This window comes from Lotus japonicus, chromosome 4 (assembly GCF_012489685.1).
Source record: "Lotus japonicus ecotype B-129 chromosome 4, LjGifu_v1.2".
Taxonomy (NCBI): Eukaryota; Viridiplantae; Streptophyta; class Magnoliopsida; order Fabales; family Fabaceae; genus Lotus; species Lotus japonicus.
The window spans coordinates 61,368,473-61,379,695 of NC_080044.1; the positions used below are offsets into that span (position 1 = coordinate 61,368,473).

The 11,223-nt window shown below is 39.1% G+C and overlaps 2 protein-coding genes across 2 annotated transcripts; one reads left to right on the forward strand and one right to left on the reverse strand.

Moving 5' to 3' along the window:
• Nucleotides 1–341: 341 nt before the first annotated feature.
• On the reverse strand, nucleotides 342–927 carry LOC130715923 (protein SOB FIVE-LIKE 4-like). Its single transcript, XM_057566080.1, has one exon. The coding sequence runs from the start codon at nucleotides 925–927 to the stop codon at nucleotides 553–555; it is 375 nt and encodes a 124-aa protein (XP_057422063.1). The 3' UTR covers nucleotides 342–552.
• Nucleotides 928–5,808: 4,881 nt separating this feature from the next.
• LOC130713082 (uncharacterized) lies at nucleotides 5,809–6,414 on the forward strand. The gene is made up of 2 exons (XM_057562882.1): nucleotides 5,809–5,898; nucleotides 5,983–6,414. The coding sequence occupies exons 1-2, from the start codon at nucleotides 5,809–5,811 to the stop codon at nucleotides 6,412–6,414; spliced, it is 522 nt and encodes a 173-aa protein (XP_057418865.1).
• Nucleotides 6,415–11,223: the final 4,809 nt, after the last annotated feature.

Consider the following 11,223-nt stretch of genomic DNA (forward strand, 5'->3'; position numbering starts at 1 on the left):
GTCCCTTTAAAAATGGATTCCTCATTTCCTGACAAAAATTTCCCCTTCTAGCATCATATAACATGAAGGTTAAGAAATACTTTAAACAGAAATGTATATCTCACAATGGATTCAAATGGAAGTGATTTTGTTGTGAAATGAAAGTGATTTTGGGTGAATGTCAAGGGAAATTCAAGTACACACTAAGAAAATGATTAAATTCAGTCTTTCTTTGTGGTATATCCCATGCAATTGGGAATGCTCTTAGCTATGCTATGCTTTGCCTCCCAAATATCAAATTTTTAACATGAAAATTACATTTATAGAAAAGCTATAGAAAACAGAGAAAACTTACCCTCAGTTTTTGTAATGCCTGATGTCTCATACATACCATAACAAATTAGTACATATATCTCAACAAGATATAGAAATAACCTTCCATGCATTCTGTATACCATGGCACTTTTCTTGAATCAGAACAGGTTTCCCCATCACAACAACTATAGCTGCTATAATTTAGATGAAATTAAACCTAATTAAGCAACAAACATGCTTCTTAGCAGGGAAATACATCTATTTCCTTTTACACACCCAATAATTTTTGCTCACCTTGCCACCATCCTGAACAGAAGACATTACCTTTTTAGCTTCTAATTTCTTTTCTTGGGTTTCACTTGCTTTCTTGTCTAAGCAATACTTGTTCTCATCACATTCCTCTTCAGCTGCAGAGCCATAGCCTCCTTTGTCATATTGAAATGGCCTAGAAGAAGCATCAGAAGCCATAGAATCATCATCACTTTCATCTTCTAGATTATGAGCATCATCATGAGTACCTTCATCAATTTCCCCATCATCTCCTCCTATGGGGGATCCAATATACATTGTCCATCCAGATTCACTGCTTTCACATTCCTCTGCATCTCCTCCAAAGATCTTGGATGACTCCATCCTGCAAAATGTTTCAAATTGTTAAAACAAAACATGTAGAAAGAAACAGTATTTATCATAAATAGGAAAATTAACAAGTTTCTGTCTCTAGGCACCTGAAAAAAACTACTTATCCCTGACCAAAACAGAACAGATACACCAAAGAGCACACAGTCTTAATAAAGCCACTTAAAAATGTTGAGAATATAATGAATTGGGGATAAGATTAAAATTAAATACACATCAATTAATTCTCTGACTTACCTAGCTAGCAGCAAGAGAAAACAGCTAGAAGCTGTCAATGAAAGTGAAATTAGCCACTCAAGAAGCATAAATACCAGAGTTTTCTTGAATTTCAAAAGGACAAGGGGTTGTTTCATAAGAGGAGATGTAAGCAACCATCATTATGATTTCTCTGCATCAGTCATTAATATGAAAGACAAGATTTTAAATGCATAGGTAGATAGATAAAGAAGATTGGCACAGGCTACAAAACTGGAGAGAATATACATGACCCATAGTTTAAGTAGCATGCAAGAGGACTTCTTCATTACCTGATTTAGCTTTCAAATCTTTAATTCTTTTGTCTCGTCGTAAGAAACAAGAAGAGGGCCTTTAAATATATTTTTTTCACTTCTGAACAAACTGCAAAATCCAACTGGAGGAGTTCCAGAATTTAAATGAAGCTCACAACACCAGAGGTGAAAATTACTGAAAAGTGAGAGTCTGTAACAAAATTGCTGTGGTAGTACTTTGCTAGCTGGCTTCCTGGTTTGGTGTTAGTAGCAAAGTTATTATGATCACATACATCAATTTTTTTTCCTTCTCTCTAGATACACATTAACAGTTGATGATGAGAAAAGGGTTCTAATTTTGAAAAGTGACTACAAGCAATTTTTTTTTAATGATATATACCATATTTTTATCTTTATCTCTGTGTTCTTATCACATCTATCATATCACCTTCATTATTTCTCTCTCATCTCCTCCTTTTTCACTCTCTGTTGGATGTCTGCACTATGCATGTGTCTAAAAAATTTTCTTTTTACTATCATAAGAAAAATGTTTTATACGACAAGTTTCTCAATCACTAGATTGTTGTGTCTGTATGTTGGAGAGTGCATGGTCTTATAAAGAAAGTAAATCCTAGTTCCTAATATGGGAACCCATTTTCCCTACTTATTTGCTTCTTCCACAAAATAGTATTATGAAAATCAGGTCATTGTTTATACTTTATGGAGTTCTGAAATTCTTAAAGTCATTTTATACAACACTCCTAGACTTTTTTTTGTCAATACTCCTAGACTGGTATGGGCGACATGCCATCGAAGATTAATTGGGCCTAAGAGTGAGTGTATGGACCGGAAGTATTTTCTAGAAGCCCAATTAGAATCCTATTGTTTCCATGCCCATTTAATTAAGACACCAAAATGTAACACCAGCTTGCTCAAAAGTCAATGGAAGAGATTGTCCTGTCTTTTTCTTTCACATGAATCCAATTTAGTCCAAATTACACTGACCAGAGTCCCAAACAATTACTTTAGCATGTACCTATGGCATGATGGAAAAAGGGGCTGGATCCTCTCCGGTGGTTTCTCTCAATTTTTCTCCAGTTTACATTTATGGCGATTTAGAACTGCCACAAAATGTTGCAAGCTGCCATAAGTTCTGTCAATTTTTTGCAGCAGCATTTTGTGACAGCTGGTAACATTTTGTCGCGGTTCAGAACCCCACAAATGTCCACTGAAGAAAAATTTAGAGAAATCAACTGGAGAGGATCTACTAGAAAGTGTACTACTGTAATCACTAGTCAGGAGCTTGAGTTTTTTATTGCAAGTATGAATTAGTCATCAGCTAACTCACTCTTCTACACGTAAATCCACCTCACACTTCAGAGAAATAACAGTGGTGCCAAGTCTAGTGAAACTAAATCTCTTCATGCCTAACAAAAAGTCATAGAGCCTCATGAATTAGAGATTATACTATAACCTTCTTGTCAAATACAATGCATCTTCTGATTTTTGGTCAGCATAGCAATATGAACCATGTAGTGCTGCCGGGAATTCAAAGAATGAGACTGAGTAGTGATTCCTTCCAACTTACGATAAGCACCGAGCGAGTGGTGTCAAATGAATTTTCGTGATGTGTTTTTCAATTTGCATTGAACTTCATCTTCACATTGTAAGGTTTCCTGGAAAAGGACTTCTGAAGATGCTGTCAAGTCCCACATCGCAAACTTAGAATCACAAGCACTTCATCTTCACAGTGAAAGTTTAGATTTGGATCACTATTTGCCAAGCAAAACATGCAGCAACCGACACACCAATTGCAGGGGCCTTCGAAGAACCTGTTAAGTCCTACATCGGTAACATATGGAAAATATTTTCTTCACACCTCATTTTGAGGTGGAAGGAGGTGGAAGAGGAGAGATAGGAAGAAAAGAAAAAGTAAGAGAGAGAAAGTATGAGATGTGATAGATGATAAGAGGAGAGAGGTAGAAACAAAAATAGGTGGAAATGAAGTGTTTAAAAGATGAGGTGTGTATATATCATTACTCTTAATTTTGCATGTGGAATGGAATAAAGTAGATGTTTTGTTCAGCTCTGCTGTGTGTTTTTCCCTGTCCTTCAATGTTCTGATTCAGGGACTATAACTCTATATGCATGACATTTAAATATCTTTTAGCTTTCTCTAGAGCCCACATAGGATGCATGTTGCTGATAGAGAACTTGCAGATAATTTGCAGGCCCCATTGATTTTGTTATTATGTTTTTTGTGTTGAGAAATGCAAAATAAGTTGTCAAAGCATAGGCTGAGCTGAACGACGCCTATTAAGTCCCACATCGAGAACTAATTGCTTATCGCATCGAACAAGAGATATAAAATTGAGGTGTGGTGTGCCACGGACAACGCGCTTGCCCTGATGGGTTGCAAGTTACGCTCTCATCAAATTTTTTTTTTAAATCTAATTTTACGAAATTGGTATGTTGATGACTTTTAAAAAATTTCTTGTTTACAAAACCTCAGTCACATAGCATCTAAAGAATTTAATTGAAAATAGCTAAAATGAGACCATGCAAAATGATGATTTAAGTTTAATATATAGGATGTACTTATGTAAATATATAAATATAAGGGTAGTATTCATCATCGTAATAGAAGCAAAGCAACAGTGAAGGACACAACGCTTGTCAATTTTCTGAGTGGTTTGTTTGTTTGGAGAATCTCACTCAACCTACTAGTTCATCGATTCGAAACCAGTGCAACACCAAAACGAAGGACACAATTGTTAGCAGTGTTGATGATGTTGGTGAGTTAAAGAGACCGGTTTTGCCACATGAGTTGGGTGCTGTTCTCCCGCCACGATTACCAAAACGTTAGGCTCGTGAGTGGACGATGAAGAAGACGTCGTTGCCTTGTTGTTGCCACTTACTGAGTGATGATGATGATTTGTTAATGTGTTATCGGGCCTTCGTTGACGATGGCGAGAACAAGCTAGGCCCAACAACGTTATCCCAATGATTAAAAATATGGGTATAAGCCCACCGTAGAGGAATGAAAGTGAGGAGTTCCACCTCCATTGAAATGTGTTGTTGTTACCAGATGTATGATTCATGTATGTACTCATCGAAAAGAACCTACTTGGAATATAGAAATGGAATATGGAATATTTTGTTCTTGCTCTAGTGATGATAGGCTATAAGTACGTAGTCATAGACCCCTATTTTTTAATTTTTTAATGGATTTTAACCAACTGGGTTGATAGATTCTTTTTGGGTTTGTAAAGGCCGTATTATATTCATTTTTTAAAATTTATTGTATGTTCATTTATTTATACATTTGTTGTGACTTTGTATGGTGAAATAAAGGTAGAGAAAATGTAAATTAAGAATAAATCTCAACACTTTTCTTCGAGTCTATAAGTTGGATGATGATGTGATATGTTGTTGGCCTTTCCACAAATTAAGGGACAGTGATTTTCATGGCTAAAGGTGGTACAAATGAATTAGAAGGCTAATACAATATTAATTACCGACAAAAACAATGTTGCTTGCAAAATCAGTATGCGAACATTCAAGGTGCTGTTCTCAGATGCAAAACAAGCTACAATTGTGTACATGTAACTCTATTTTTTAATTTGAGTTCAAAAAAAAAAACTCTATTTGACTATTTTTTAATTTGGATAGCAAAAAGAGAGAGGATAGAGTGAGTTTAAGTTATTGATTTTGACCCTTTTTGCACTATCTCTCTAAAATTACCGCAATTTCCTTAATAGGTCAGGGTGATACATGTTAGGCAGAGACTATTTGCGCCTCCTTGTTTTACTAAGTCCACCATCTCCTTTTTTTAAAATTCCAACATTGTCCTTAGTAAAAAAAACATAAAAAGGTAATATTTTATTTTTACTTCCCACACACCATCTCCTTCTTCCTCCTCACCCTCCTCTTAATCCTCCACTCCCAACTTCTTTTGGATGATCTCAAGTCAAGAACAGAAGCTTACCCATGTAGGTTTTTACCTTTTTCTGAGCTTTTTTTCAGCTTTTTTTTAGCTTTCATCGCGATTTCGCGACTTCCCGACGTAACTGGTTAGTCCCGCACTTAAACATGCGGTAGTGAAACAAATTACACGCTCCCGCTAACATAAGCGCGGAAGTGTGAAATTTATACCTTCCGCTAACATGTTAGCGGAAGTGAAAAACTTAGTCATTTCAATCGTGTTAAGGTCTGGTACTGCTACCTAAATAAAATTGATTTTCCCGCACTTAAAAGTGTGGAACGTGATGTTTTGGAAAAATAGTTCCGCAGTTTAAACTGCGGAAGTCAAATATGTGCTGCCGCATATTAAAGTGCGGAAAGAACAAAGATTTTTATATTGATTGAGCTTATTTTGTTGATTGCAATGATACCTGAGATATCTGAGGAAGTAAATATGCCCAATATGGAGATTGTGCCTTCTGTGGATCTTACGGAAGCTTTCACCACTAGCCAAGTAAGTTTTGTTGAATTTAACAAGTTATACACACTATGTGTAGGCCATGCGATGTATACTTAATTGAGCTTTTGAATGTTGTAGGCTTTTGAATCCCACAAAGCTCTTGTTAATTGGGCCAAAGCTGTAGGTAAAGAGCATGGCTATGTTATTATTATTCAGAAGTCGGACTATGGATCTGACAAAAGGAGGGTCGTGATGACACTAGGGTGTGAGCGTGGCGGGAAATATAAACCATCCACATCGGTGTTAAAGCGAAAGTGGACTGGAACTAAAAAGTGTAATTGTCCATTCAAGCTACGGGCAAGGCGTAGTGATAAAGATAAAATGTGGACGGTGCTTGTGCATAGTGGGATCCATAATCATGACACTGCTGAGGTTTTGCAGGGTCACTCATATGTTGGCCGTCTAAATCTAGAGGAAAAGGCGATGGTGGGAAAAATGAATGAAGAAAGGGTCAAGGCCAGTGATATTTTGATTGCTATAAGGAAACACAACCCAACCAACTTGACTTGAATTAAACAGATTTATAATGAGAAGCAAGCATACAACAGGTCGAAGAGGGGATCGTTGACCGAGATGCAACACTTGATGAAGTTGTTGGAAGAAGACAAATACGCACATTGGTCTAGGCTGCAGGATGGTACTGATGTGGTCAGATCTTTGTTTTGGGCACACCCCGATTCCATTCACTTGTTCAATGAGTTTCCTCATGTTGTGATTCTGGATAGTACATACAAGACCAATAGGTACAGTATCCCTTTACTTGAGATGGTGGGGGTTACGTCGACAAATTTGACATACTCCATTGCTTTTGCGTACATGGAGAATGAGCAAAATGATGAGGTTGTTTGGGCTGTGAATAGATTAAAAGACTTGATCATTAATGAGGACAATCTACTTTTTGATGGAAGCATTGGAAACTGTTTTTCCCGCAGCTCGCTGTCTTCTATGTCAGTTTCATGCACTTAAGAGTGTAACTGGCCAGATGAAGAAACTTGTGAAAGACATTGAGACGCGTGAAGACATTACTGATAGATGGAATCGGTTGATGTATGCTGCCAACGAGGTTGAGTATGATAAAGCTGTGGGTGCTATGTCGAATACCGGTGAGCTCTGGACTTACATTGAGACTAACTGGTTGCCTTTGAGAAGCAAGTTTGTGAAGTTTGAGATTGATACTTGTATGCACATGGGGTGCACGACAACAAACAGGTAATTTGTTGCTATCCTTCATGTTTTTTGACTTCAAATGTGAAATGTTTTCTGTTTTTTGATTTCATGTTTATACCATGCGCAGAGTTGAGGGGGCACATTCAAAGCTGAAGAAACTTATGTCCGACAGTAAGGGTGACTTGGTCACTGCGTGGACTGCGATGAACAAGCTTATTATCATGCAACATGACAAGATAAAGGAGTCCTTCCACCTCAGCATATTTGTCACACAACATTCCGTGAATGACCCGTTCTATAAGCATTTGCGCGGGTTTGTATCTAGAGCGGCATTGCACATTATTGTTAAAGAGAAGACTCAAATTGGCAGGATTGGGTTGGTGGTATCTACTGTGAGTGTGTACTTAGGAGAACCCATGGACTACCATGTGCTTGTGAGCTCATGAAGTTTGAATCTGTCTCATTACTTGCAATTCATCCACATTGGAGGAAATTGACTTGGGATTCTTCGGACCGTGACATCGATCCAACATTGGGTTTGAGTTTTGAGTATGAATTTGACAAATTACGAACCAAGTTCGAGGAGTCTTCGCACGGAGTTAGAATGTCGATCATTGAGAGCCTTAGAATGATTACTTATCCAGAAACGACTTCTATGTGCGCCCCAACAAAGAAGAAAACAAGAGGTAGGCCAATGGGATCCACTAACAAGCCCAAGAAGTTTGCCAAGGGATGTGGTGAGACCTCTACAAAGCGCATTCCTTGTAGATGGGAGACTATTGACAAAGAGTATCCGGGCTCATGGCGTGATAGCAACACGACACCATTACAGGCTTCTAAGGCTTCTAAGGCTTCTAAGGCTCCAAAGGTTCCAAAGGTTCCAAAGGTTCCAAAGGTTCTGTCTCAAAAGCCTTATAAGGTCCAAAGTCCCCTGATCCCGATGGTGTGTACAAAGGATTTGAAGGCCCATCTCCCGAGTCCCCTCCCCTGATCTTTTTTCCCCTTCCGTATATTGCTCCCTCGATGATGGTATGCATATTGTGCACCGCATCCCACATCGGTGAACCCTGTGGGGGCCGCAATGCCAGAGTACAACGCAAGCTCCGCAAACTGGCTTTGAAATGACAATATATAAGGTCAATATACACATAATCGTAATGTAAGCCACATAGCGAAATCAAGTGTCAGTACCTCTAGAAATGCGAAGCGGTCGGCTTTGTTCTCATCTGGGACCAAGTAAGGGTGTGAGACCTTGATATACCAAGGAGTGTATTCGCCAGTGGTCTGAAAAGGGAAAGCAGCTTCTTCTGACAGATGGCAAATGTGATCATTCCAGTGCGCAAATCGAAGATCACACTCTTGGCACGTAACTGACGATGGTGGGGGATCTGGTACATACTGGATCTTGCCAAACTGCCTGATGACTCGATCTGGGAGGTATGGAAATATCATCCCGGCATGCCTGATAAATCCCCTATACAAGGCAACCTGAGGGAAGGGCCAGTGAGCATAATGCTCTACATAAGGTCTCCAAATCATAGAACTGACCGGAAACGTCTCCAGGTTCATCCTCTTCTGCGTAACCTCAGTAGTCCCTCGAAGCGCCTCCCAAGATAGTGCAACGAGCCTGTCTGGCGTGTAGGCAGGGTTGTCCCTGCGCTCAAACAAGGATCCAGGAAAGTGGGCAAACACTCATGACTGCAAAAGAGAAAATGCCAAAGTATGATGCTAATTATTTTAAAAACAATGACAACAAACGTTTTAACGATAATTACAAAGAAATAACAATACCTGCAGAAGAGATAAATAACCAACAACAGACCTAGCACCCTTCTTGCTGGCCTCCCCGAGCTGACCATACAAGTAAGCCAAAGTGGCAGCTCCCCAGTTCCACCTTGATGCATTCTCAACATCTTCAAACAGAGACAAATACACAGCACCAATATGTGTTGCTCTTGTCACAGAAAAGGGTCATGTCAATCAACCGCAACATTTAAGCTCGGCATGCAGGAACTTCATTGTTGGCCGCTACGTGTTTCTTCACAATTTCCTGGAGAAAGCTAAAGCAAAGAGATGGACCCCTACAAGCATCAAACTCCTCCATCACAAGCTCAATGTCCACATCAAGTAACTGAGCAACCTCAGGAGCCGCCTCTTCCCTAGTCGGGTTACCAAACGAGAAGAACTCACCCTCTATAGGCAAGTGGAGTAATGCTGAGACATCTTCAAGTGTGATCGTCATTTCCCCCCAGGGTAAGTGGAAAGACGACGTCTCAGGATGCCATCGCTCAACAAAAGCAGAAATAATGCTCTGATCAACACTCGGGCTTGTGCATTTCATCACCCACCGCAAACCTGCATCATGCACCGCACCCCTTATGTACCGAGCATAATGAACTACAGGATGACACATCCTCCCATGATTATAGGTCTTGAGCACGCCTCTAGTCTCATAGTTTCGCCGTTTGTATGACCTCCATATGTCACGAGCTATATGTTGGCCATACTTAGGCAACAAGCAAAGGTCAAACGGACCTCCCTGATACCACAACCTGTTCTCATCGTCCTCATCACCAGACTCCTCCTCAGCCTCCTCTTCACCACTAGTCTCCTCCTCACCACTAGTCTCCTCCTCCTCAATGTCAGCAGTCTCCTCCTCAGTCTCCTCCTGCTGAACAAGAGAATCAGCCATAATCTCATCATCCTGCTGATCCTGTACAGCAGGCTCTTATTCAGCATTCATACCCCTTCCTCTACCCCTTCCTCTATTAACCTCTTCTGACCGTTTGCGGTTAGAAGCATGAGTGGTGCTACGATCCCGTGGAGCAGTAGGTTCAGCAGAAGGACCAATAACACGGGCAGTTTTCCTAGGAGGCCTGAAAATTAAAAATACCAAAATTTATACTCATACACAACAATTTATTAACATAAACAACAGTTTATTAACATAAACAACAGTTTATTAACATAAAAAAGAATTTATAAACATTCAGAGAGAATTAAAAAAATTTGCCCATCCGCAGGCTAACCGCACTTAAACATGCGGTAGTCATAAAACCTGTCCGCAGTTTAGAGTGCGGGTGATAAGCGCATAATTGATGCACTTTACGTGTGTTTTTCTAAGCTTCATTATATACATTTTTGTGCTTAATTGTTATGACTTAGCCATGTTTTGACCATTAGTGTTTATTTGGATTATTCATGGAAAAGAGCTTAATTCTACACTTTTAGTTTCTATGACTGTTTTCCTAGAACAGATTGAATATGGAGCTAGCAATATCGAAATAGGGCGAATAATATGTCATTGGAAAGATAACCCGAAGCCCTACAACTTTCATGTCCAGCACAATTCTAGAATCAGCCTCTAACTTGGTCAAAATGACCTTGAAAAGGTGCTGTCGCTAATCCTGCGAGTCTGGAACAGTCTGCACTAAAATGATCATATCTTGGGCTACAGAACTCCGAATTTGGATCCGATTGAAGGCCCGCGAAGCTGACTTAAAGAGCTACAACTCTCATGTTTACCTCAATTGAAGATTCAGACTACTTGTGGGACCCGAGAATGCCTGATTGTTCAGCAGCTTACTCCTTTATGTGGGCCCGATTTTGTGAAGATTTAGAAAAGATTTAGATAACAAAGATTGTTACTTGATGAATATTTATTAGTATAAATAAGTGAGTTTAGGCTTTTGTTAGACCTCACCACCTCACCACATCTCACCATCACCTCCTCCACCTTCTCCTAATATCTCTCTCCATCTTTTCTAGTATGAGTTGCTAAACTCCATAGTTAGTCTTAGGATTTTTAATATTCTTGTGTTTGCAAACTTGAGGTTCTATTATTAATGTGAATTTGTTCTTATTAATTCTCTTCATCTCTATTCTATTTCTGATCTAAGGTTTGCTTAATTTCGTAGTTTTAGAAATAAGAGTTGATGCATGTTCGCTTAGTTCATGTTAGTACGTAACTGTTTCTTAATCGCTTAGTTTAGGAAAATGTGAATTGATTTTCGCTTAGTTAATCAACTCTCACGAATTAGGGAAACAATGAGGAAGAATTAATCTTTTGTAACCGATGAAGGTTTGTTGCACTTGAATGTTATAATCCGATGACTAACACTTTCTTTTATCTGATTAAATCTCTTTTAAGTT

Bases quoted from the DNA above. Each gene is read 5' to 3' on its own strand.
- LOC130715923 (XM_057566080.1), bottom strand. From the start codon at position 927: ATGGAGTCATCCAAGATCTTTGGAGGAGATGCAGAGGAATGTGAAAGC.
- LOC130713082 (XM_057562882.1), top strand. From the start codon at position 5,809: ATGATACCTGAGATATCTGAGGAAGTAAATATGCCCAATATGGAGATT. The intron at 5,899-5,982 runs GTAAGTTTTGTT...TGAATGTTGTAG, and splicing joins AAGCTTTCACCACTAGCCAA to GCTTTTGAATCCCACAAAGC.